The sequence below is a fragment of the Mesoplodon densirostris genome, chromosome 5, assembly GCF_025265405.1.
Source record: "Mesoplodon densirostris isolate mMesDen1 chromosome 5, mMesDen1 primary haplotype, whole genome shotgun sequence".
Lineage (NCBI taxonomy): Eukaryota > Metazoa > Chordata > Mammalia > Artiodactyla > Ziphiidae > Mesoplodon > Mesoplodon densirostris.
The window spans coordinates 2,515,969-2,543,064 of NC_082665.1; the positions used below are offsets into that span (position 1 = coordinate 2,515,969).

At 52.3% G+C, this 27,096-nt stretch overlaps 1 protein-coding gene across 3 annotated transcripts; it reads right to left on the minus strand.

Moving 5' to 3' along the window:
* Positions 1-893: 893 nt before the first annotated feature.
* On the minus strand, positions 894-27,046 carry RRP1B (ribosomal RNA processing 1B). 3 transcript variants are annotated; one of them, XM_060100409.1, is made up of 16 exons: positions 26,852-27,046; positions 20,697-20,779; positions 19,052-19,109; positions 17,734-17,819; positions 17,370-17,431; positions 16,902-17,031; positions 15,284-15,348; positions 14,666-14,847; positions 12,309-12,403; positions 11,636-11,733; positions 9,975-9,994; positions 8,769-8,897; positions 7,611-8,245; positions 5,799-5,948; positions 4,494-4,557; positions 894-3,638 (listed from the first exon to the last, which is right to left on the minus strand). In XM_060100409.1, exons 1-16 carry the CDS (start codon positions 26,979-26,981, stop codon positions 3,445-3,447), a joined length of 2,181 nt encoding a protein of 726 aa, XP_059956392.1. In that variant the 5' UTR covers positions 26,982-27,046; the 3' UTR covers positions 894-3,444. The 3 variants fall into 3 exon arrangements, with proteins under 3 accessions (XP_059956392.1, XP_059956391.1, XP_059956393.1); XM_060100408.1 differs by having other exon boundaries at positions 8,769-8,900; XM_060100410.1 differs by lacking the exons at positions 20,697-20,779; positions 26,852-27,046 and having other exon boundaries at positions 8,769-8,900; positions 19,000-19,072.
* Between the last annotated feature and the right edge of the window lie 50 nt (positions 27,047-27,096).

The following is a 27,096-nucleotide window of genomic DNA, read 5'->3' on the forward strand; positions in this document are numbered from 1 at the left end:
GAACAGTTTGGCTCCCTGGTGCCTGAAGCATCTCAGGAGGGGTGGGCCGGGCTCAGGCCCCATGCCCCACACTCAGGTAAAGGGATGGGGAACAAGACACAGACAGAGGCGGACAGCGGGTGTGGGCGCCCCTGAGGACACAGACCCTGCTGGGACTTTGCATTCACCTCGGGGAGGAGTCCCACTGGCACCAGGCAGACTGGAAAGCTTGGCTGACATCTGAGCTCCATTTTTATCAGCAAGAGCCTGGCACCAAACGCCCGTCGCTGGAGGAACGGGTGGATACAGGCATCTCGTGGTCCTGCTGCTGAGACGGGGGTCAGGGAGTACGTATGAGGGCATGGGGGTCTCACGGGTGTTCCAGGTGTTATTTTATGGGTTAAGTGACCCTCTGTGGACGTGTCTGGGATCCAAACCGCGACCGAAGAGCGTCTGTTCGGGGAACATGTGTATATCAAGGCCAAGAGCAGGTGGCGGTGTTCTGCTTGTCTGGCAAGCGGGCCAGGCTGACAACCAGCAGGACAGGGCTGTCTACCTTTCCCCTCGGGGAAAATGAACAGTGGCAGGCACCTCTCTGCGGTGGAGATGGGAGTCCCCGCCCAGGACACCGGCATCCCCTGCAACCATCCTCACAGGCTGAGGCCTGAGGAGCAGGTGCTTCAGGCCGGGCAGTGGGGGAGTCCGTGAGCAGCTGCAGGGCAAGACTCGCCACAAACCCCCTGGCCGGCTCCGGGCAGTGGACGCACAACAGAAGGACGGGCGCCCCAAGACGCCTGTTCTCAAACACTTATCACTGTCCCCAACATCGGCGAACCCTGGCTGCATTAGAATAGCTTCCAAAGTGGCGTATTTTTACGCACGCTGACAGTCAAGATCAAGTACAAATCCGAGGGCAAAGACTGATTTTTTATTGGATTTGGCTTTGACGAGCACTGACGACCCTGCAGACACGGATCCAAAACTACTGTGAACAAACAGGCCTCGCCAGCAGCCAGGAAAATTCAGAGAAAACACACACACACTGGTCAAAAGACAGATTCAATTCCATATTCCTTCCAACACTAGCACTGCTTCCCGATTTTCTTTATGCTTTTCTTTGTGCTTTCAGTTCAGCAAAAGTTAGAAAGGATAATACAGTTGCAAAGTGTGATACCAAGTTGTACAAAACTGATCAGTCCTGTGGGGTAAGAGGGAAGATGATCATTTTACAAAAGACTGTAAGATCACCAGCATTAATTTAAATTATTTCCTTTTCTGGACTTCCAAGTCCCCCTGGCAACTTGAGCTAGGAAAATAACATGCATCCAATAGAAAACTGGTATTCTAAAGACATTTTCCTCATGTGATACATTCTTGGAGTGTATGGAATGAGAATTTTAAAAAATTGTATTTTTTCCTTCTTTGTTGCCAAAATTTAGGCATTAGAAATAAGCCACAGTAAACCTACTGAGCTTACCCACAAAATGGAGTAAGTCAGGACAGATTCAGAGAAGGAGAGATGGAATCCAAGACACACTGTCACTCCTGGGCTCCAGTCCCCAGGCAGGACGTGCCCAGGACACCCCACTGGGGCCTCAGGAGCGACAGATGACATATCAGAGTGAGGAAGAAAGCCCCCGCCCTCAATTGCAGGACAAACGAGCCATTTCTGCCGTTAGATGTCTTGCTAAGACATCTTAACATCATTGGATTATACGGCCCATTTGGCTATATGACCCATCCTGAACGCTGAAATAAAAACTGTTAGAAAAATAATTTGACCAAGGATAACGAAACAATTTTTTTAAAAACAAAAAGTTAAAAATATCTGAGTATTCAAATCTAACCTTTTCACACTATCAGTTTTGGTTTCGATGGATTATATCAAAGGCAGCACACTAAAAACCATGCAACCACCACAAGGTTACAATGACTATTTAACAGCACGATGTTAATGGTTTCTTTTCTCGTGGCCTGATTATGATAAAGCTTTATTAGAGAGCGGGCAAAGAGCAAAGTTCGCACATCCTCCTTCCCACCAGGGCCCCCGCAGGCCAGCCCACCTGGTCTGCAAGTTGTCAGCTGTGGTCTTTGCAGAGGATCCCACCCTGATCACATGATCGAGGAAACCAAAGTCACACCAGCACGGCAACCCCAGTGAGGCCCTGTCACCCCAAGTCGCAGCAACGCTGGGGTCCTCTGCTGGGGAGTAGCGAAGGGGGCTGGCTTGGGTTGTGGTGAGAAACTGGGGCCCCTGCACAGGGGGAGGGAGAAGGCCTGAGGTCCCCAGAGCCAAGAGCTGAAACTCTGTCCCCCGCAAATTCTGCACCACCTCCTTAGGGCTCTAAACTCCAGACAGAGCCGGGAGGGGCCCCAGGGGCTTCTTTAAGGTTTCTGGGTCTGTGTCCCACCTGCCACTCAGGCTCGAGGGACAGACACAGCTTCCCAAGACAGATGAATCACCTAGCCAGCACTGCTCTAAGCTGCATTTCTGTTTTTCCAACTGAAGTCTGAGCGCCTTCCACCCGATTGCTGTAATTAACTAAAATTAGAGCTTTATAAAAATCGCTAAGTGCAAGCTTCGACATTTGAAAAAAGGTAGCTACGAACAAATAAATAAGCACAGACAGTTCTTAAAGGCTGCTTCTTTTGCCTTCTAGCAGGAACCCAGGTTTCAGACACGGCGGCCGCGCCTCTGAAGATGTGAGTCGGGACTGAAGATGGGGAAGCTGCTCTTGGGGCCGCCAGCCATGGAGGGTGTCGGCTCACACAGCACGAGGACCCGGGCGCCCAGGGGGGACACCCTAGGCTGGCCCAGAGGTAGGAAACCAGGGAGGAAACCAGGCCAAGGCAGAGGGAAGGAAATGTGTGACCGCCGAGGGCAGAGGCTCTTCTCTCCCGCCCCAGTGCCCCCAACTCGCAGGGTCACCCCCGCGGAGCACGCACCGCGAGCGCGTAGAACAAGCGCGGTATTGCTGATGTGGTTCCAGGTCCCCTCTACCCCAAACTGCCCAACACCCCCAGAACACGGGAACAAAGCCCTACATGCTTTGAAAAAGAAAAAAGACAGACGGTTAGACCCAAGACCACCAGAAAACCAGCCTCGCTTGGCAGTTCCACACGTGCTGGGCGGGGCTGGCAAGGAACGGAGCCCCGGGATGCCACCGCGCGCAGCATCAGTACAGGGGCACAGGGCAGCGTGCTCTCAGCCCACGGGCCTTGCCGCCACGGCGGGGGGGCCCTGAGGTCGCCCACAGCTGGGAACACCCGGGGAGTGGAGAGCTGGAGCACGAACGTCGTCTGCAGCAGAAGCTCAACCCAGACGCCCGCGGCTCCGTGGCTCACCCAGGACCTCGTACACACAACTCATGGGAATTTATAAAACAATAAAAAGGCCCCACCTTTAAAACGTTATAATTTATAGAATACTCTGTACAAAAGCAGTCTGTGAAAGGACTGACTACCCTAGAAGAAGTCTACAGCCGTCGGCCTCCTCTTTGGCGTGCTGGCCAGCGGCTTCTTGGTGCCCAGGGGCGTGCTGGCCGGCGAGCTGCTGGGGGTCTTCAGCACCCCGTGGAGGGGTCTCTGTTCGGGGTTGAAGGCCACCCGGGAGGGGCCCGTGGGACTGACCAAGATGCTCTTGTCCGTCTTCTTGAATTCTGCCCCAGATGAAAGCAAGGCCACAGGTTAACAGGGTGCGCACGCGTCCCTCCGTCCTACCCATCCGCCCACCTCGGTGCCGCCGGCAGCGCAGGCTCCCGCCGGACCCGAGCCGCGTGCTCACTCCCGGGCAGGGCGGTGCCCTCGCCAGGCCCGCAGAGAGGGCCCGAGAGCCCGGGAGGAAATGGAGTCGCCAGTGAGGCTCCTTCCCTTGGACGACTTTCACCCTCCACGGAAAAGGCCCTGAGGCCGCCTGCACGGACGTGGGGGGAGCGCCAGGCGGGCCAGGTCCCGGGGGCTGGTTACGGAACACGGGCACTCAGTGAACCCCCAGTTTGGGTCTGGGATGAACCCCAGGTTTAGACAGTTGAAGGAGGAGCCTTTCCTTCCTGGTGGATTTGTTCCCCCCATTTTCTCCAGCGCTGAAGAGAGAGCTTCACAGGTCCTCTCCAGACAGTCCCTCCCTTCTGCACGCGTGCGTGTGCGTGCGCACACACACATGCACCGGCGCGTGCACACACACACGTTTACTTGTGGTCCTTAAAAACAGCCAGGACCTAAACTCATTATGTACTTGTAAAAACCCTGGTTTCCTCCTTTGAAAGACAAAGCAAGGCAAGTGAATCACACCCGTACTGAAAGCGGTAAGACAAGCATGCCCCTCTTCCCCTCTCCCCTGGGGCAGGCAGCCTGCAGACCTTCGCGGAGGCAGGACAGACCGCCAGACCACGGGCCGACAGGGCTTCAGAATCAGGGCAGGCAGGCCTGGAAGCCGAGGCCCTCCCGGCCGCCCCGTGAGCGACTCAGCAACGGGCCCAGGCCCTCCCCGCCCCGCAGAGCGGACGCCGACTCACCCGCCGTCGTGTTCCTGCTCAGCCCGAACGTCACCTTCTTGGAGCTGGACGGCGTCCTGTGTGGCTGCAGAAGAAAACGACACTGAAAGGAGCAAAGGACAGCGGCCCAGCCACCCCGAGAGCCCCCAGGGGCCGCGTCGCGGGCCCAGCACTGGCCGGCCAGCCCCGCTCTGCAGTAACCGCCTGTCGCTGGGGTCCCGGGGAGGAGAGCAACATTACGGTGTTTGAAACCTCCCGGGAACAAGAGAAAGCTCACCATCCACTCCATCCACCTCGTCCCAGGGCCCCGCCGTGACCTTGTAAGGGGAGCGATGGGCCCACTCCTGTCACAGAACCTCACTTCTAGGGGCAACAGACGGCCATTTCCCAACTTCCTGTGCAGGAGGACTCCAAGCGGATTGGATGTTCTAACAGTTCATCAAAATTAAGTAACTGCTTCCTATCTGACAAATTCCTAGAAGCGTCCCCACTCTGCATTATGAAGCACTTTATCAAATCCTTCTTAGAATCCCAAATCTGTGTGAATCCCATGATTCTACTTTATACCATTTTTGCTTTAATATCAACATTTTAAGAGAGGGACTTGGCTTGTGTGAGTCCTGAGTCATTGAACAAATATCCCTAAAATACCTTAAAAGACACACAGGCAGCAGTCACCCTGCTGGTTCGAGTGGGTGTTATTTAAATGTGAACTCGCCGGGGGTGTCCCCAGCAGGCCAGCTCGGCCCGCCCGCCACAGTGGCTCCGCCAGGACCTCTGTCTCCTGGAGGTGGACTGGACGCACCCCCAGCGGCCCGGCCTGGGCACTCGGCACGGCTGGCCCTGCCTTCCTGAGCCCTGGAACAGTGACCGCCCTCTCTCACCACCGCGACTCGCCCTGACCACGCCCCTCGTGTCCCAGGCAGACCTGCGGACCCAGACTCCCCAGAGCTTCCGTCCCCCCCTCGCCGCCCAGTCCCGTGACTTCTCGGACGCGGCACCCCAGTCCCGTCGACGCGGAACGGTGTCACCGACCGCACCTCAAGCTCCCCGCTGAGCCCTCGGGCTGTCCGGGGCCGGAATGGCTGCCTGAACAAGGCCGGCACGCCGCGGGAAGCAGCAGAGGCCGGAGCGGGGCCCGAGGCCGGCGCACAGAGCCCCTGTCCGCGCCTCGGGTGGCCGTGGTGGGCCGGGGGGCAGAGGGACAGCGGGCGGCGGGACGGGGGTGGTACCTGCAGCCCGGGGCCTGGCGAGGGGGCGGCGGGGCGGGGGGTGGTACCTGCAGCCCAGGGCCTAGACAGTGGGCGGCGGGGCGGGGGGTGGTACCTGCAGCCCGGGGCCCGGCGAGGTGGCGGCCCCGCTGCCTTTGGCCTTCCTGAAGAACAGGGGCTTCGGGGAGGACGAGGCGTCAAACTTCACGAAGTCCTTCTGGGTCCTCAGCTGCTTCTTCAAAGGGCTGAGCGCCCCACTGCTCCCCTGTGTGCAGAGGGGCGAATGGGGGTCGCACCCCCCCGTGAATGCAGGAAGCGAGCAGACACAAGGCGAGGCCCACTTACCAGCTCACCCCAAGCCCCCTGTTTCCTGTTCCAGTTGTGCAAACACCCTGCTTCCGGAGCAGACGCCACACACACACGAATGCCCGCCTCCCCACGCTGGCACCATGCCGACGGCCAGAGGTCTACCTTCTTGGCCATGAGAACCCATTTTTACCCATCTTCAAACTCATGCCCGTGTCCTGAAGATTCCCGCCTTTCAGAGACCGTCTACTGGGCAGTAATTCACACTCATTTCTGATCAGACATCACTGCCCACGCAAAGTTTGGCACGGGAGTGAGGCTACCAGGTTCTGTGGGTCCGTGACAGGCAGACACAGAATGTCCCCTGGACGTTTTACACTGACAACCCCACGGCGGGCACCGCTCTATTCCTGGGGTCTCAGGGGTCTGAGAAGCCCAAGGCAGCCCACTGGTGGTTTTGGCAAGTCCCTGGTGTTCCTGGCCAGGACCCACCGTGTCGCACACAGGGACAAGACACGCCACCCCTTGGGGAGGAAAACCTCCCTCGACCCTGTGACTTATTTAGCAGCCGCTCCAATCCTCTCCGAGGAGGGCTACCAGGGGCCAGAGAAACGAGACTCGAAGAAGGAAATTCCTCTGGTATTCTCAGTGAAGAAAGAGCATCAGGGACTAGTGGGTGAAGGGCAGAGGCTGCAGAGCCCAGAGAAGGTGACGCAGGTGACATGGCCGTCAGGGAAGGTCTGAGGTGAGAGCAGACTTCCCGAATGCCAGCTGCGTGCCCTGTTTCCCTGGCTCAGACTGAATACGGACCCACTCAGGGATCCTGCACTGTGAGGCCCGGAAGCAGCGTTTAACCCAGTCCACACAAGCTCTGTAAACAAGGGCCTTGATGTCGTAACTGCTGCAAAGCAGGAGATGCAGATACACACGCTGGGCAGGGGTCAGCTAGCTTGTTCTGGAAAGGCCCAGGGAGTAAACGATTCCGGCTCTGCAGGCCGTGAGGTCTCCGTCGCACTCCTCAGCTCTGCCGCCAGAGGCAGAAGCAGCCAGGCCGGCATGGGCGCCGCTGGCGGGCCGTGTGCTAGGGAGACGACGTCTGCCAACCACTGGCACAGACGCACTGCACGACCAGAGAGGGGGGTGTGAGACGCAGACCTAGAGCCCAGGTCCCCGTCTACAGGTGGCTCTAGAGATCCAAGTGGACAAAAAGTTTTTTCATTAAAAACATCAGTGAGATAAGAGAATTTGGGGCTTCTGCCTTTGCCAAAGGAGCCCAGGACTGGCCATGAGTTGAAAAAGAAAAACGAGATCAGCGTGTGACAGAGACACACACCTGCCTGTTTATCTGCTGGGACTGGCCATGGGGACAGTTCCCCAGCCTGAGGCCGGCCCCGGCCTGGCCTCTGCGTAGCCGGAGGGGTGGGGGCTGGGGGGGAAGCAGAGGAAGCCACCCAGGTGGGTCACTGCTTGCTCCTTGGTAGAGGCTGTCCGGAGCCATGACTGCTCCCTGGGCCAGGGGCTGGCTGTCCCTTGCCCTGCCCATCCATGGGGCTGAGGAGGTAGGGCCTTGACACTCCTGCCTGGGAGCTCCAGCCCCCTGCCCTGGGCCCGGCCGCCTTACCAGAGCCTGGATGAGCTTGACCCCTCTGTGCTCCGCCAACTTTGACATCTCTTTCATTTTCTTCCTCTTTTTCAAAATGGCAGCTTTCTGAGCAGACAGGTGGTAGAGGTCAAGGCCGCCGGACTCCCCGCTCCTTTTCTTCACTTTCCCGCCCTGGGGCAGGATGGCAGGGCAGTCCCCTCCGTCTGCTGGGCTCGCTGGAGGGCCCTCCCTCCGGGGCAGGGGCCAGGCCAGCGTGGGCGGGCCGCTGCCGTTGACCAGGAGGGCCCCGAGCTCCCGCTTCCTCTTCAGGACTGGGGCGCCCCCAGCCGGGGCCGCTCCCTCCAGGCTCTCCACCTGGACCCTCAGGCTCCTCCTCCTCCGTCGTTTCCTCCTGCTGTGCACGGAGGCGTGCTCCAAGCCACTCTGCTCCCGGGGGCAGGACGTGGCCACCGTCCCCAGCACAGCCGCACTCGCCTCCTGGGCTCTTCCAGGACCGGCCTCGGGCTGCCGGCTGCCATTCTGCTCCGGGCACATGGCCTCACCACCGGGCCGTAAGTGTTCAGGCCAGAGGCGGTTCTTCTTCTTCTTTTTCCTTTTTCTCTTTGGAATACTGCCTGCACTCTCCTCTTCCTCGGCAGGAGAGAACTTGGTTCCTAGAAGCACAAACCGGTCAGTGAGCGCCCCGGTGCCCAGGCCACCTGGCCGGCCTTGTGGGGGATCCCAGGGCACGTCCCCACGGCCTCCCAACAGGTCCTCCTCCGCGCCCTCGAACCCCACAAGCTTCCTCACCTGGCCCCATCTCTTCCCTGCCCCAGCTGTGACCGGAAACCTTCCTAAGGCCAGCTTTGATATAAATGGATCTGAAATAGTATTCCGATTTCTGCTAATTTTCAGGCCCAGACCCAGTAATAAAACAAACGCTCTGAAGGGCAGTGTCCACCCAGCATCTCCCTGTCCCCACCCACTTTCTCCACTAGGAGTCAGTAAATGCCTTTACTTTAGGGAGGCTGCAACGTGGTTCCACAGGAAACAGCAAAACACTCGGACAGACTTTCTGTCTCAGCCCCTCAGAGCGACGGCTTCCGCTCTGCGATGACCCGTGTGGATGGCAAAGGCAGTCCCCGCGCCGCCACTCTTTCAGCCCCGCCCTCACAGACTGCGGGCTTTGTGGCTCACCTTTCCCTCTTTCCATGTCTGTTTTCTCCAGAAGTTTGTTCCCTTTCTTCTTATGCCTCCCTTGACTGAGGGTTTGGTCATCTTCGTCAGCAGAAGTGTCCTCAGCAAAACCGAGGTGAGAGATACTGCCTGCTGGACACCAAAGCCCCTCCTGGTCAGGTTTCTGAGACCAGCACCGCTCTGTCCCCAGGGCCCCCGAGCCATGCCCCTCCCCACGTCACGTGGGTAGTTTTAACCCTGATTTCTGCCATAAGGCCCTCACTACTCCTCCGACCCCAACCCAAAAGCTGGGACCCAGGAAGTACAGACTTAAAAACGCTTTGTGGGGACTTCCCTGGTGGTGCAGTGGCTAAGAATCCGCCTGCCAATGAAGGGGACACGGGTTCGAGCCCTGGTCCGGGAAGATCCCACATGCCATGGAGCAACTAAGCCCGTGGGCCACAACTACTGAGCCTGCGCTCTAGAGCCTGTGAGCCTCAACTCCTGAGCCCATGTGCCACAACTACTGAAGCCTGCGCAGCTAGAAGCCCATGCTCCGCAACGAGAAGCCACTGCGATGAGAAGCCCACGCACCGCAACGAAGAGTAACCCCCACTCGCCGCAACTAGAGAAAGCCTGCGCGCAGCAACGAAGACCCAACGCAGCCAAAAATAAATAAATAAATTTATATATTAAAAAAAAAAAGCTTTGTGCATCTCTCAGCTGAGGCAAGGGACTGCAGACCTGGGGTGGCACCCTCCACACCTAGCCAGGTCTGCAGGGCCCTCCGATTCTAAGCTCTCCGTGTGCAAGACGGGCGGGAGCAGCAGACCATCCACTTGGCTCCAATGTAACCAAGCCCACAGGCAGCAGCTTCCCCTGGGGGACGGCTGATCACACAGCAAATGAAAGGGACTCTGAGAGATCAGCTTGTCTTCTTCATGAAGAATCCACCCCGCCCCAGGGGCTCGAGCCCTCGCCCTGGCGTCCAGAAGGAGAGCCCGCGTCTGGCTCCGCGCTGGTCTCTGGACAGGGGTGGGGTGGGCGGCGGGCTGGAAAAGGCCCAACGCCGGGTTCCTGCAAGCGCCTCTGCTCAGCTGAGCAGGCTAACTTCTCATGCTTTCAATTCACGTCTCTCAATCCTGTTTTTCAAAATTTGGCACAACCGCCCTCTGTGGGGCCCATGCTTATTAACATCACCAGTTATAATCTTCTCATTTTCCTCACCTTCAGAAAGATCTTGGAATCTGAAACAGAAAACAAGAAAGGTTCCTAGAGAAACCCTGTCTTTCTGTCTTCTGTAAACATATGCACTAACCTTTTAAAATATAAGTGATACTTGTCTTTCCTTAAAGTAAAATCTTCATTGAGATATAATTCACATACTAAACAATTCACCCATTTAAAGCATACAGTTGAATGTTTTATTATCAATATATTTTTATTGAAGTATAGTTGATTTACATTATTAATTTCTGCTATACAGCAGAGTGATTTAATTATACATATATATACATTCTTTTCTTACGTGCTTTACTGTTATAGTTTATAATACGATGTTGAATATAGTTCCCTGTGCTATACAGTAGGACCCTGATGTTTTCTACTTTATATATAGAAGCTTAAAGGGTAAGCAATATTTGGAGTTTGTTAACTCAGCTTCCTTCTCTTCTAGAACGGGAGGAGGAAGAGGAAGGTGGTGGGAGGCAAGGGCGAGAAACAGACAAAACTGCCCTCATATCATCAACGACACGAGGATCTAAAGACTTGTCTTGGCACATCCAAATGAAACGGAGAAATTTAAATCTTCTTGTTTCTTAAGGCTGAAAAAGCTAACATCTCTACATACATTGCATTCTCTGCTTTGTTACCAAGTGGAGACAGCCTAGCCGTTTTTTGCTCTACGTGACTGCTGCATTAGAACAAAAGGAAGTGTGGGCCGTGTGCCGTGAGGATGCATGTGCTGTGAGGGGGCGTGTGCATGCGGGGGGCGTGTGCTGTAAGGGGGCGTGTGCGTGTGGGGGGTGTGTGCCATGAGGGGCGTGTGCATGTGGGGGGCGTGAGCTGTAAGGTGGAGTGTGCTGTAAGGGGGCGTGTGCCGTGAGGGGGGTGTGCGGTGAGGGGCGTGTGCGGTGAGGGGGCGTGTGCCGTGACGGGGGGGTGTGTGCGGTGAGGGGCGTGCTCCGGGGGGTGTGTGTGCCGTGACAGGGTGTGCTGTGAGGAGGTGTGTGCGTGTGGCAGCGTGTGGGCTGCACGGCAGCGCCGGGGAGCAGACAGGCCCGCGTCCAGCTGCGTCTGGCAGCTGCGAGCCCGGCCATCGGTCGCCTCCCGGTGCCCCAGCTAACTCATGTGTGAAGTGGGGCAGTGACAGAAGCTGTCCTGGACGTGCAATGATTTACGTGCAGCGCTCAGAACAGGGCCGCTCCCAGAGTGCGTGATCAAGTTCACCTGTTCCCTGTTGTCAGTCACAAGCCCGGGGCTGCGCAGTGCATTACCTGAATGGTTGTAACCGTGTCACAACCGCACTTCTGGCAGACAAAGTGGGAGCTGGGGGGCAGGGAGGGGGAAATAGCTGCACCGCTATCCCAACCACCCTGCAATTTCTTGATTAGTAGACTACACATTCTCCACAGGCTTCCTTCTACATCGTCACGAAACAGCTAAGAGGCGGGTTTAGCTGCCTCCGCAGAATGAACTTGAGGGGCAGGGGAGCGGCTGTTTTTACAGAATCTTTCAGTTTATGTGTGGGTACTGCAAGACTATGAGTAATGATATTAAAGGACTGAGAAAAACGGTAAGCATGGTGACAGCTCATCTCATGGCAAGAAACAAAAGGGCTGGACTTGAACGCGAATGACGATCAGGTGAAACCTTCCCCGATCACTTACTTTTTGATTAGCTTGGAGAGGCGTTTCCTGTTGAAGGGAGGGATGTTCTTCCTGTTGGTTATTTCCAGGAGTCGGTCAGCAACTGCCTTGTAGTCAAACTACGTGAGAAGAAAAACTAAACATCAGCCCAAAGCACAACGCTGCCTGACTTGGAAATCACATCAACTAGAGACAGGAAACCCAGAGTTGGGGATTCTGGAAGCATCCCCCAACAGGCTGGTGCACACAGCATGCCTAAGGCCTGCCAGCCAGAAGCCTAAGCACTGCCCTTGAAAACTTCCTTTTATTTGTTCTCAGAAGAAGCTACTCTATATTTGTTCTCTTTCTTTTTTCTGAAAATTTAGTTGGTATGCTATGCTGTTCTGTGAATTTAATCCAGATGTTCAATTTGTACTTGGTATCGTAGTAAACCTCCTTTATTTGAAAAGTACCACTGGGCTCGCTTTGTGGTATGGAACAGATCTCAGTAATTCAGGCCAAAACAAAGACCAACATCTTTCAAATTGCCACCATACTTAAATCTCTTTGTCTCCAATAAGCTCATTACACCAGTGACTGAGGGATTATAAAAAACCTTATGCATTAGGCATGTGGTTTAATCAGCTCTGACCCTAATTCCCCAGCAGCCAGGCGGCTCCACAGCATTCTACAAAAAGCAACACCTGCTACCAACCTGGAGAAGCAGCCCGGCGTCCTCCACGCTTCCGCTGCCGTCCCGTCTGCCTTCCTCACTGACTCCCTCTTTTCTGGAGTGATATCTGCCCAGTGCTATCAAGGAACACATCCACAGACACAACTCAAATACGTGGCCATGGCTACCCACAAGGGAGCCACCCACCGTCCAATTAGGTGCCTCTTAGTGAAAAACAACATTTCTTTTTCTTTTCTTTAAAAAAAAAATATTTATTTATTTATTTGGCTGCGCCAGGTCTTAGTTGAGGCACTTGGGATCTAGTTCCCCGACCAGGGATGGAACCTGGGCCCCCTGCACTGGGAGCTCGGAGCCTTATCCACTGGACCACCAGGGAAGTCCCAAGAAGAACATTTCTTTACAGACAAAACGCTGCAAGTACATTTATAAAATCTCCCAAAGATGTTTTGGTTTTTTAGTCCTGGGACATAAAAAACAAACAAACAAACACCTGGGAGAAATCACACATTTTGCCTTTTAATTACCTTGTAGACAAAACCCCACTGTGGAGTGCAGTGGAGGTGGACAGGAAACCTGTGGGCCAGGGCTCAGGCCAGTGGGAGGAGGGCAGAGAGGGTCTGTCCCTAGTCTTAGGAAAGCTGAGGCTGTGGTGAACTCTCTACAGTAGGACACTGACTCTCAGGGTGCCGCCTCAGGAAACACAGCAGGCTGATGTTTATGTGACTCTGGCATTTAAGAAATAATCCAAAGAGCATTAAAGCTCAAGGAGAAGCAGACAGAAATGACTACTGAAATCACACAAGCTCTCAAAGGTGTCTCAAAGGTGTCTCTGGAATCCTTTCAGCTCCTGAGTGGTGTGGCCTCAGGGCAGAGCCCGGAGTAGACTGGGTGGGTCCCACAAGCATCTAATGAAGAACCTGGGGGGGAATCTTGGGAAGCGCTCGGGGAAGAGGGGGAACGGCTCTAGTTCAGACACAGACGTGGCGGAAGGAGAGGGCCAGAGCCAAGTCAAAATGTGCTCAAGGCCATTCAGTGAGTTGTCACTCGTGCTGAGCTTACAATTAGAATATTTTATTTTTTCTTTTGTAAAGATTTGTCTTTTTCTGACTAAAGAATATATGATCATTGAAGAAAACTTAGAAAAAACAGACAAAAGTACAAAGAAAATAGAAATCACCCACAATTTTGCCACGCAGGGCTAGCTCTTACCACCTTGGTGTATATCCTTCCAGATACATACGTACATGTTTATATGCATATGTCTAAATATACAAACCAGGCACCTTCTACACAGAGTTTTTTGGTCCTGCTACAAAAAATTTTTTTAAATTATATTTTCTCTATTATTATTATTATTATTATTATTATTTTGTGGTATGCGGGCCTCTCACTGTTGTGGCCTCTCCCGTCGCGGAGCACAGGTTCCGGATGCGCAGGCTCAGTGGCCATGGCTCACGGGCCCAGCCGCTCCGTGGCATGTGGGATCTTCCCGGACCGAGGCACGAACCCGCGCCCCCTGCATCGGCAGGCGGACTCTCAACCACTGCACCACCAGGGAAGCCCCTCTCTATTAGTTTTTGAAAACTTTCCTTTTCAATGGCTCTAGAACATTTCAAAAGCGTGGGTACAACCTGAACTAGCCTTTTACCTGACACCGTGGCACCAAGATGCTGAAAACCAACGTGAGTTCTGATGAGGCTGCATTTTAAATGCCCCACGCAATTCCCACGGATACAAACAGCGCTGAGAACAGGGTCCATCCACAGTGGTTATTTATACACCCGAAGAAAAAGAACCCTGGAGGAACTCGGAGACAGAAAGGAGAGCTGCAGAAACAAGCATGCGTTCCCAATGCAACAGTAAATCAGGTCTCCCGTCAGGGACCCTCTTACAGACACGAGACCACATTAAGATTTTTAAACACATCAAAAAAGCCGAAGGAATTCCCTGGCAGTCAAGTGGTTAAGACTGGTTAAGACTCGGTGGTTTCACTGCCGAGGGCCTGGGTTCAATCCTGTTCGGGGAACGAAGATCCCACAAGCCTTGCAACGCAGCCAAAAAAAAAAAAAAAAAAAAAAAAAAGCTGAAACAACAAAAACACACAAAACCCAAAGCAACGGCAACAAAAATGACAAAACCCTCGAAGAAAGCCCTGCGACCCTGGGAACTGCAGAACTGTGCATGAGCCCCAGTGTAACCAGGGGCCCTGGACCCGAGTGTCTGAACACAGCCCTACTTCCTTCCCCAGGTGGTGGCCAAGGCAGAGGCACCTCTGATGAATTCCAGGGTGTAGTCAGTGAGCTGGTAACAAATGTATTAAAAAGTGTTCCTTTGAGTGAACTTTGCCTAAGAAAGACTCTTCAAGTAAACCCTGTTACCTGTTTTCTTTCTACTGATTGCTTTTCTCCATGTCATCTCATTTCCAGACGTCTCTTCCTCAGAGAGGTCACCGTCACCCACTTTGGTTTTCTGTTCCTCAACCGTCTCTTCAGGTGCAAAAGGAGACTGATCTACAATGACTTCAAAAACACCCCTAGCTATAGTCTGTACCAGAGTCTGGCTGAGGGCGGAAGCACAGCAGAGAGAGTGTGGTTAACAGTCGGCCTGGACTTGGTTCCCTAAAGGAGCACAGAGGGCTGGAAGGTGGAGGAAGTCACCACACACCCCATCCAGCCCCCCGGGGACCCGCTGGGACCAGCAGCCGGCACCCGCGTTTCTAACCACACCCCTGTGCCAACCAGCTGCAGCCGCCAGGGGCCAGCTGGGCGCCGTGTGCCAAGGGGGAGGGACCGGGGGTGGGAGGGAGCCCGGGCGATGGGAGGGCGAGGTTCCTGGAGCCGCTGGGGGGCCCAGCCACGACTCAGAGCTTCCTTCCAACGCCGCGCAGCTGCTCTTAGCTTTGGAGGGCCTGTGCGCCATGCTTCACCTACCGTTTTACCACCACCTCCCATAATGAAGCACCAACCGAAGCAGTAAAAACACACGTGGATACTTACTCCTTAGTCTTGGCGGCCACCTTGCAGAATGGGTCAATAAACTTGAGGTTCTGATCGGCCAGCAGCTGTAATTTAGAAAGAGGAAAAACAATGAGGGGGGAAAAAAGAGCCTTTCTCCTTTCTGATGTGTCCTTGAGAAAGGAACCATTCGTGTTTCTCACACAGACTGCATCAGACCAACACGTATCTCACAATGCCCGAAACACACTCCGCTGAAGGTCATGGCCGCCATCCAGCCACCTGGGCATCTCTGTGCAGTGACCAGAGAAGATGCCCCTCCCAGCATTCCCAACACATACGCCTTCCTCCACGGAGAAGTCCCACTCGGACACTCCCGGACACTAAGGTGAGGAATTAAAGAACAAACGTTCACCGCAGGTCACTCGTGAAAGAGGAGGGTAAACCACTCCTCCTAATCCCCAATTCAGGTACTCACCGGCGTGCTAAAAATTGTGTACCTCCTTTCTAGCCCTTTGTCTGTTCACAGATGAATATATACTTAAAAAGCCACACCATTTGCCCAGCTTTGTCTGTGGCCTTTTTTCCCTACTGCTTTTTATTTTTATTTTTTGGCTGCACCTCGTGGCTTGCGGGATCTTAGCTCCCGGACCAGGGATGGAACCCGTGTACCCTGCAGTTGGAAACGTCAAGTCCTAACCACTGGACCACCAGGGAAGTCGCCCTACTGATTTTGTTTGTTTGTTTGTTTGTTTTTTGTTTTTGCAGTACGCGGGCCTCTCACTGTTGTGGCCTCTCTCATTGCGGAGCACAGGCTCCGGACGTGCAGGCTCAGCGGCCATGGCTCACGGGCCCAGCCGCTCCGCAGCATGTGGGATCTTCCCAGACCGGGGCACGAACCCGTGTCCCCTGCATCGGCAGGCGGACTCTCAACCACTGCGCCACCAGAGAAGCCCGCCCTACTGATTTTTTAAAAATAATTAACTAATTTATTTTTGGCTGCGTTGGGTCTTTTGTTGCTGCGCGCAGGCTTTCTCTAGTTGCAGCGAGCGGGGACTGCTCTTCGTTGCGGTGCACAGGCTTCTCACTGCGGTGGCTTCTCTTTGCTGTGGAGCACGGGCTCTAGGCGCGCGGGCTTCAGTAGTTGTGGCTCGCAGGCTCTAGAGCACAGGCTCAGCAGTTGTGGCGCATGAGCTTAGTTGTTCCGCGGCATGTGGGATCTTCCTGGAGCAGGGCTCGAACCCGTGTCCCCTGCATTGGCAGGCGGATCCTTAACCACTGCGCCACCAGGGAAGTCCCCCCTCAATGCTTTTTAAAAACTCAACATCACAAGCACTTCCTCATGTTACAGAATCCTTTGTTGGACGGCATAAGCTGTTTTCAATTCTGTTTTATAAGACTGCCATGTACACCCTTACTGCATAAATCTTTATCCACATGACCCATCACCTGCTTAGGACACATTCCTAGATAGGGGAAGAACTACGTCAAAAGAAAGGCTGACCCATCCGTGCTGCTACTGTGGCTGGTAACCCTGAGCGCCAGCAAACAGCATTTCCACCCCCAGCTCACAGAACATTCAGAGCAGGGCCAAGGCCCTGCCTGTTTGGGGGAGCTGTGGCCACATTACACTGCTGCAGGGTGTCTGCCCACTTCTTACCTCTCTCCCTCCCACCTTGGACAGTTCATCCAGATAAATATCAATGAAGTGGAATTTCACTCCGTTCGGAGACTGACTCTCAGGATGTAGGATCTCCTTCATCAAGACGTCCAGGAAGAGCTTGATTCGGCTACAGGAAACAACACACACGGTTCTGTTAACCCCAGCTGCCAACATCCTCTCTTCCCCTAGAGAAATTGGCAACACTCTCGTGCCCCCCTACTTAACAAGCAATGCGAGGCGGAAAAAGCTTGACAACCACTGAAACAAGTATAAAATGCTAACTGTCACGTGTGCTCAGATCTGCTGGATTTGAAGTTCTTCACGCGAAAGGATGTTTGGCTCTTGGTACGCAGAGTGGAAGGCGTGGATCAGGCGATTCAAACTTGTTAATTGAATGACCTGAAACCACACTATAGCCTTAAAAGTTTTAAGGCCCCCAAACACTAACCCATACAGTTTACCAACCTTTCTTCCCAGCCGTTTCGCTTCAGAACTTCAAAGGACTGCCTCAGGACCAGACGGATCAGCTATAGAGACAGACAACTTTTGTTACAAAGAAAGGGAAAGTGAGAAATATCCATCAGCTGAGCAGAATGACTGGTATAGCCCGCATCCCCAAAGTGAAAAAGTTTCCGCAATAATCGTATTTAGCTTCTAGAACGAAAACTGTTCACTAAGGATGCCCAAACAAAACAGACGGCTCTGAGCACATCTTCCAATGCTCTCCGCTGGTCACCTTACCGTGCACCGCACCAACCAACCTTGGCACGGTCCGCCAGCTGCCGCCCGCCCCCAGCCCCGAGCAAAGGGGCTGTGGCCCCGCCCTCACCATGTGGTACTTGTCCAGGCGCAGCCCGTCGATGTCTGGCCACTCCCGGTTCACGGTTTGCCAGAAGGTCTGGATGAACAGGTACTCTGCAGTGAACAAGAGGCTCTGAACGCGTGGTTTACAGGGTACCATGGTACCACAGAGCAAGAGAGTAACGAAGGGAGACAGACTAGGATTGTTTATTCACTCTTCTCAAGAATTCTTGGGCAGCTAGAAAATCTGGTCGGTAACTAAGTATGCTCAGTAACTTCTTTTACATTTAAATAAAAGCATATTTTAATAACAGGAAGGCTGGTAATATCTTAACGTTCAACTCGAATGCTGTCTGGAGAGTGTTTCATTATCCACTGCCAAGCCACGTTTCTGTTAAAGATCAAAAGATTTCCTGAGCCCCAGCTACTGGCCCTTTTCCAAAGCCCGTCTCTACCTAACAGTCAACCCAAAGCCATTAATTCTGATGAACACTTGGAGGATCCATGGAGAAACTCGGCTTTTTTTTTTTTTTTTCATGTTCAGTGTCAGCTGGGTGAGGTCTAACAAAACATTCTATTTTTCTCTTCTGAGCCATGAAATTGGCACCTTTTCACCCCAAAATAATTTGGGTTTTTTGCTTTACTTCTTTTTGCACAATTCTCTCTTGATATATGAAAAGCTACAGTATACTCCATGTGTAGAATTCCGTACGAAGTCAGCTGAGACCCTGCTAAAATCCAGAGAACCACGGAGGGTTAACGAGGCCAGTGGACGGCTGTGTTCTGAGGAGGGCTGAGCAAAAGAGGCGAATTCTGCTTTCTCTTCCTCTGTAGCTTATGAAAGCCTGAGTGTCTCAGAAATAATTAATTCCTCCCTTTGTTTATTCTTTTTAGTCAAGAGGGGTTACTTTACAGCTTGTTACCAGCGATGACCTTAAATGGCTCTAGTCTTAAGGAGGGTGAGCCATCCTCTACATCCAGAGGTTACTGCAAACACCAGCATAGTCACACACAGCCTCTAAGAGTGCTAAAGTAACTCAGGATTTGGAAACTCTGGAGGACTGCTATTTCTTAAAATATTTTTTTGAAATTTCTGAGATGCCCGATGTGGTGTCCCACAGGACACCTCCTTCGTCACCCTCTCAGTGTGTTTAACAGTTTCCCCATGGGACGGTCTGTCGCCTGACATTTACACACTAGCAGCCCAGGTTCACGTGAAGCTAGCCCACTGGAAAACGGAGACTTTGAAGGAAGGAGAAGAAACAATATTGACTAGATTTCGTAGGCAAGTTACCAAGTCTGATGAACAAGGAAGTTTCGAAAGTCATGGAAACATCAGGACTTACGGGCCTCTGAGTTGTTAACAACATGGATGAGGTGGGAAATAGTGTTCGCTAGCTCCTCCTGCAAAGGCGGGGTTGGGGAGAAACATCGGGGTTATTACGCGGTACCACTGACACGACAGCATCAGGCCTGAGGGGAGGGGCGTCGCTAGCTCTCGTTCTCAATGTCACTTCCACTAAGAAGCTTGTATCTGGATATCCGGATTTCATCAAATGTGAGATTCCCAATTTCGACGGACCCCTGCGCCAACTCAACATGCCTTTGAGAACTGTCTAAGCCACATGCTTACGCAAGTCATCTCTAGCTATGCGCTCAAATGACCTACGGAAGAAACACACTAGCTGTCAACAAGTCCTGGCTGTCAAGATACAACTTGAATTGAGATTCCAAACCCCCAAATAATGGAAACACAGGTGCCAATGAGGGGGAGTGGCCAGCAGGCAGACACCGGGACTGTCACTCCACGAGGCTCCGTGCGGAACCAGGAAGTCCTCTCGTTGGCTTGCTCAGAGACAGGCTGCAAAGGCAGGGCGGTGGGAAAGGTTAAGGGTATCCAAGGCCACGTGAAGAGCCCATCCTGCTGAGCCACACAAGCTCGCTGGGGAGAATTTGGTGTCTTGGTCTATGAAGAAACCTGCCTTGGGGAGTGTCAACAAAGTAACTGTTTATGAGCTACAGAAGGGAAGAACAATCCTTGTCGATACTACCTGGACTCAAGTCTTTCTTACGCATTTTAAATGAACTCCCAGACTTGCAAGTGATCTTCCCTTTTATCTGTTTTCATCTGTTTTCTTCCTCCACTAAAGCTGTTGGTTACTGTTACTTTGAATGTAACTTAAAAATATTTTGCTCCGCTATCCTACTCAAAACATGTTCAGTGGAATAAAGGCAATAAATCAAAGTGAGTCATTACACAGCTTAGGGGAAGTGGCAAAGCTGCACGGTAAAACCCAGCCGAGTAAAACCTACCCACGACGTGTCAGGGGGCTGCAAACAGCGTTTCCTAAGGCTGACCCTCTACTGCTACAAAGGCAGGCCTGCTTTTCCACGGCAGAACAAAGCTCTTAAAGAGCCTAAGCCATTTTCTTTGACAGTTTTGGTGGCGGGGCTCGGTGTGAGCGGCAGACAGGGGTCCAGGTGAGCACGCACACCAGTGACAAGTCTCCACTGCCTTTGCGGGTGAGGCCATCAGATCTGGGGCCGCTGCTCGCTCTACAAAGACCCTGCCCCCAGCATGGGGGCCGCCCAGTCCCGGGCACCCACTTGGCTGTGGCAGAGGTGGGCCTGGAGCCGGGGTAGCTCACAAGATCTTAGACTAGTGCCATGCTGTTTTGGACCACAAATAATAAAAGATATAACAGAAACTTTAAAATAAGTAATGTAAATAAAACCTACCGTGGAACCTATGAAACTGTGACAGAGAAATAATAAATCTAATTTATGTGTCTTCTTTGCTCTTTGAAGAGATAATTAACCTCACTGCTTGCATCCCTTTCTATATGGACAAGAGGTCAGAAAGTGATCTCTTGAAGCAATGGTTTTCAGTTTGTTTCCGTACATTAGGGATGGATACAGCATAAAATGGGCAGGTCTCTTATCCACCTGTGCCAAAAATCCAGTCATATGACAAAGGGAACTGTAGGTTACCTGTAGAAGGGGTTCATCCTGCACCCACATGCAATAGAAGAGCCCTTTCCATATTTTTAGAAGTTCTTCTTGGCTGAAACCTCCTAGAGGGTAAAACAGCATAAAAATCTTATTTTAGAGTCCAAACATTTCCTTTCTAAATTTAGAACTGCCACGTAAGCCGTAAAAATAATACTGCATACGTTTTCATTCTTTCACTTGCAAATGTCTTTTTAAATTTGAAGCATACATTTTCTTGCTGTTATAAAACAAACACACATAAATTAGGCAGTTTTATCAGCTATGGTGCAGGGCGGTAGTGGTGGCGTGTTCTTATTATCTGAGGAAAGAAGCAAATGTCATCACAACAAAACATTAACTAATTCAGTGGCCATTTACGAGTTCCCCCAAGTGGCCTTCTGCCTAAAACTAGCACCTCATCCTGCACACCAACATTTTCACTGGTCTTGCAAAGCAAAATTGCAAATCCTACAAAAGATGAAGGATTTGCTTAAGTCCCGTACAACTAGCCCAGGGAAACTGGCAAAGCTTTGGGATATTTTTGCAAAGATGACCCTTTTAAGGATCGTACATTCGGCTGTACCTTGATCTCCCTCTCTCCTGGTTACAGTTTTCACTTACTGGGCAAGCGTAGTCTTGTTTTAAGTGGCACCACCCTGGTCAGCCTTGTTCTCACTCATCATTCAAGCCCCCCCCCCCCTGCCTGAACCGCCTATGACCAAGCCACAAGTTGCACACAGACTTCTGTCTCCTGGGTGGACCCCAGGGGTCAGGGAACAATTGCTGAGTAATGTAAGAACCCACAAAATCAGGTAAGTGTACACCCTTGCAGTTTCCAAGCCTATGGAGAACAAACAGAATCCTCAAGCCTTGATGCCTGTTACAAATGGTCATTATTAATATTTCACTAGAAGGTACCAGGAAGAATCTTCTGGAGCAGCAAAGGATAAACTAGGTGAATGTAAACAAGTATGTATTTGGAATCAATGTGATTTCGATACTCCAAAGCATAGTTAAGTTAAAAGTGACAAAGAGATCCCTTTTGATAGAATGAGGTTTATGTATTTTATTCAGAGTATGCTTTAGAGCTTTATAGGTACTGATTTCCAAGTTACTAAAGACCTTTCTCATACCAACAATTTCATTATAGTGCATTTTGATTCTTTGTGATGGGCTCTCACTTCCCCAGAAACGACAGTAACAGCGGTTTATTAATGTGCCTTTCCTTTAGGGCTCGGGCAAATGATGTGCCAACTGGTTTCCTCCCCATCTTGTAATAAATAAGCCACACCTGACTACACAGCTATGGTGTCAGTGGTAAGTTCCACCAGAGCAGAGCCGACTGCAGTCACGACTGTCGTCACCTTGTCATGGTCACCTGTGTTCATAACCAGTCATGTTAAGACTAATGAATTAGTGGATCTGGGCAAGGGCCATCAATGGCTGCTAAAACATTAGGTGAACAAATACTGAGGAGCGTTACAATGGATGAATCAGACCAACAACACCCGAGCCCATTAGACGTCCCATGTGACGCAACAGGAAGAACACAGCATCACTTGTTAAGTATTCTCTCAAAAACGAAAAAGCTAATCTACACCACTTCAAATCTTAACTGTTAATACCAGTTTGCAGGAAATATAGGGGTCAGAGGAACATGTCAAATGAGACCATGGGATGCAGCCAGCAAAACCCCAGATGTCGGAAACTCTATAGGACCAGTTCCTCCAATGAATAAACTGCAAGGGAAAAAGAGGTGGATAAGCCTGCTGGAATTTAAGATCTTTGTAGACGTATCGACCAAACGCAATGGGCGGGTCTTGTCTGGATTCTGTTTGTCATAAAGAATCTATGGAATGATGGGAAAAACTCAACAGATTGGATATTTCATATTAAGGAAAGATGTTCAGAAGGTGTGATAATGGTGCTGTGGTTAGGTTAGAAGGGTCCCTATCTTAGAGATACACACTGAGGTATCAGGAGATGAAATGAGAGGCTGGGGATTTGCTTCCCAAGAATCCCGTGGGAAGGAGGAAGTGGGCCGATCAGACAACCCGGCCAGGCAATTAATAAATACTGAAGCAAAGTACTGATATTTGAAATTATGTACTTGAAATATTCCTTAATTAAAAGAAGAAAAAAAGAACTGCATGAGATTATCAAAATGTTATCACGGGCTGTTTTCTTTCTTCCTTCTTTTTACTGTTGAGAAAACTCATCATAATGAAACTGGAAAAGCACAACCACTGATGAAACCGGATTTAAATGACACCAGTTCCTGCATGAGGCTTGGGACTGGGCATCCTTGTTTTTGCCAAGCAGCTACACAGTCTCCCCCTCCAGGGCTGCCCCCCTTCAAGGCAGGGCTGGGCAGGGCTCACCTATGTGGTGGGAAGCAGCCAGCTGGGCTTATGCCAAAGCAGCAGGAACCCCCTTGCCCACAGTGCTGGCGCGAGAATGGACTGGTCATCCCACGGCTGGACAAGATCCTCTTGCTCAGGCCTTAGGAAAGACTCTTGATCTCTCCTGGGACACTTGAAGAGAAGCCACGGTTTGGACCCTGCCACACGGCTGGGAGCCTGTCTGAGAATGGAAGCATCAGGGGACAGCAGAGTTGTCTGCAGAGAAGCTGGGCTCTGGTGCCATCAGTGGGGCTCTTGCATAAAGCTGTGCTTTGGTTTTCTTCCCCTGAAAACTAGTGTGGCTTGGATATTCTGTCAAGTTCCAACTGAAAAAGAGTCCTAACCAATAAGAACATTTATGGCGAAAAAGTCATATACTATATCAGAGTACACAATTGAAAGTGGCTTATTCACTGCTTCCCAAACCCAGTCCCCCCCCCACCCGAGGGACCACTGCTCTCTGCCTGGTGGCATCTTTCCTGTGTGTGTTTACACACTCATGTGTGATACAGAAACGCACAGGTGTGTGTGCTCAGGCTCAGAAGCCTTTTCACTTAAAAAGAGCACAGTGTGTATTCATCTCCAGATGGCTTCTCTAGGGGCGGCAGCATGTCAAACCACCTCTAAGTGATCTTGTGAGGCACTGAAGCATCTCTGGATAACCCACACCTGTACCAGGCAAAGCTGTGCTGGGATGCACTCCAGAGGCCTCTGTGAGGGAAAACAGCACATTTCGACAAAGTGGCAGGTGAGAGCAGATCCTGGACAGCGGGCAGGAAAGGGGCTTGGACGTGAAAGAGTATTCTGACTTTCATCCTATGTGGAGCAACCAAGTACAGCGGAAACGAAGCACTGGTCAGGCCCTGGTCAGCTCCTTCCTGGCTGTCACTCCTAGAAAGGCCTTGAGCCTCCTGTTCCTCACCTGTGACACGTGTCAGGTTCATGCTTAGGGTCAAAACTAAGTGTACAAATGAGAAGCACGCTGTAAGAGCAAAGCACTACATGGTGGGCGGGTATCGCTGTGATCGTCCCATGTTCTCTACCCACAGCCTAGTAGAGCTCGTCTCCCTTAAAAAACACCTATTTCCGGGGCTTCCCTGGTGGCGCAGCGGTTTAGAGTCCGCCTGCCGATACAGGGGACGTGGGTTCGTGCCCCGGTCCGGGAGGATCCCACATGCCGCGGAGCGGCTGGGCCCGTGAGCCATGGCCGCTGAGCCTGCGCGTCCGGAGCCTGTGCTCCGCAGCGGGAGAGGCTGCAGCAGTGAGAGGCCCATATATCGGGGAAAAAAAAAAAAAAAAAAAAAAAGAGTAATATTTCAGACTGCCTTTTCTATGCCGAAGACGACACAGAAAACTTGGGTCTGTCAGTGAGATTCGCTGTCAGGCCAAGTTATTTCCAAACCTGTGTTTCTATTCTGACGAGCACAGCTGTGGCAGATAGTTTTATTTTGTCCCATCATCACTGTCTAGACATTCACTTTGCAGTTACTTTGTGGAAGGCCCGCTACTTTGTGGAATTCCCTGCAGTGTGGGCGTGGTGGTGAAAAGGAGTACAGGACAAGTAACTCAGGTGGGATGGTGCTAACCAGACCGGCCCCGGGCACTTGTACACCCCCCCGGCCTCCTCCCCCAGCATCACCTTGGCATTTCGGACCCTGAGCCTGTTTACCAAGGGGCTCTGAGCACCAGGCTCTGTCTGGCTGCCTCAGCCCGAACGTACTGCATCTGGTCCCTCTTCTGTTCCTGTACACGGGAAGGCCCTCGTGTGTCTGGATGTGCGCTCACTTCCGGCTAGGAAAACAGACGGAAGCTTACAGTGTTTTGGGGGGAGAATGGCACATCTACTGATAATACGAAACGGTATAGCTAAGTGCCACAACAGACACATACTAGATATCTCCAAATCCTAGAGGAGCAGGGTGAAGTGACAGGTAAGGAATTTAGGGGCAAGCGATGCTGAACTGAATGCCGGGAGTGGGTCAAGGCTGGGAACCTCTTCTGAGTGAACAGGAGAAGTGAAGGTAGAGGTGATAAATGGTGTACTGTACACCAGGAATCAGTGTGGAGCAGTCACATAGGGGCTGAGGTGGGGAGAAAGAGAGGACAGATCACGGTCTGCAGACCTGGAATTCCAAGAAGGTGGTGATGTGATCCAGCTGTTTTAGGAAGATGAGCCCAGGCTGGTTTGTGGAGCATGGGTTCAAGGGGGGCACAAATGGAGTTGTTAGATCAGCCAGGAAGTAAGCAAGTGCATAGGTCTAGATGAGATGGAGGGGCCTTCGATCAGGGCAGAGTAATTCAGGAGAGGAGACAGGGAAGACCAAAGGACAGTGGATGCAGGGTGCAGGGAGAGGATGAGGAAGAGTAGTCCAGGCCATGCACGTGTCCAGCTAGAGTCTGAGTGGAGGATGGAAACTGGCATCCAAAATAAAAGAGCATGAGAGACTTCCCCAGCAGTCCAGTGGTTAAGACTCCGCCTTCCAATGCAGGGGGTGTGGGTTTGATCCCCGGTCAGGGAACTAAGATTCCGCATGCCGTGCAGCATGGCCAAAAATTAAAAAGACCACAGGCAGCAGAGAAGCACCAGAAGAGGTTTTGGAGGGAAGAAAATGAGTCACTTTTGGGCATTCTGAGTTTGAGGACATGAAGGTGGAGACGTCAGGTGAGTAGGGCATATCTGAGCTGAAAACAGCAGAGGTCTGGGATAGAAGGCTCAGGTTAGGAACCTCTAGCATACATGGGATAAGAATAAATTAAATCTGTCGGGAAGACCCCTAACAGAATCGAAGTCAGAAAGCTTGGCTTCATTCCTCTTTCTAGCAGACTTCCCATGAAACTGTATTTTCTTTTTCCTGGGTAGTCTTTCATGATTTCTTGTCAAAATAAAACAAACTAAGGATGTCAGTACAGGGATAAATGATATCAATTCTTTCAAATAAACTCAAAGTATTAATACTAGCAATAAACAAATCAGACTTTATCTTAGTGCAATAAAAACCTCCATTGCGTACAGTAGTTCATGCCTTCAAGGGTTTACAGATCAGGTAACAAAATCCGTCAATGGCACCCCACTGAAGTTAAAATCCAAACCACAAAAGCCCCGTGTGACCTGGCCACTGCCTACTTTTTCAACTTCATCTGTTAACACCCTCGCCCTCTCTTACTGACCTTCCAGCTCTTCCCTCTCGCCTCCTCTCAGACCTGTTGAACGCCACCCCAAGAGGCCTGTGGAACAGCCTGTATAGAGGAGCTCTCTCTTTCCTTGCTTTTCGTTTTCTTTACCTCACTTATACGAGCCCTGTTTCAGTTATCTATTCCTCCCTGGATTTCCCGGGACAATTTCCTCGAGGGTAGGGTTTCTATCTTCTCTCCTGCAACCCCAGCACCTAAAGGTGTTGGTTAAGTGAGGACGTAACTCAATGACGAGCGCACCAGAAGCAAGCAGGAGAGTCCACTGATCCAACGTGCAGGCATGGCATCGGACAGAACGCGTCTACTCTCAGCTTCCCCGCTCGCTGGGACTTTCGGCAGACCACCTAACCCTGTCGGCCGCAGTCCCTCAACCGTAGAACCGGACGAGACCCAGCAGGAAGCGGACACAGAAGCACATGCAGGAGTGCGAATCAGTGCCGCACGTTCCCCCCGTTTCCGCCGGCGGCTCCCCCGGCCCGGCCCCTCTCCCCGCACGCCCCGGCCCACCCGGGGCTCCCCAGCCCCCGCCGCCATGTGCGCGGCGGACCGCCGGGCGCCCACCTGTCTCCCTCTGCGTCTTCACGCTGATATACTGGCGCAGCTTCTTCACCGCCCGATCCCGGATGCCCTTCTCGTGGGACGCCAGCCGCTGAGCGAACTGGATCTCGGCCGGCTGCATGGCGGGGGCCATCGCGCCCGTTGGAGCATCCCCGGCCGCAGCCCGCCGCCGCCGAGCGCCAGCCGCCGTGCTGCTCGGGCCGCGACTGCGCAGAAGGCAGCGGGGCGGGCGGCGGCGCGCGGGTTGA

Bases quoted from the DNA above. Each gene is read 5' to 3' on its own strand.
- RRP1B (XM_060100408.1), bottom strand. From the start codon at position 26,981: ATGGCCCCCGCCATGCAGCCGGCCGAGATCCAGTTCGCTCAGCGGCTG. The intron at 17,432-17,733 runs GTGAGGGCGGGG...CTGTCTCTATAG, and splicing joins GCCTGGACAAGTACCACATG to CTGATCCGTCTGGTCCTGAG. The intron at 3,639-4,493 runs GTGAGTCGGCGT...CATCTGGGGCAG, and splicing joins GAGCAGGAACACGACGGCGG to AATTCAAGAAGACGGACAAG.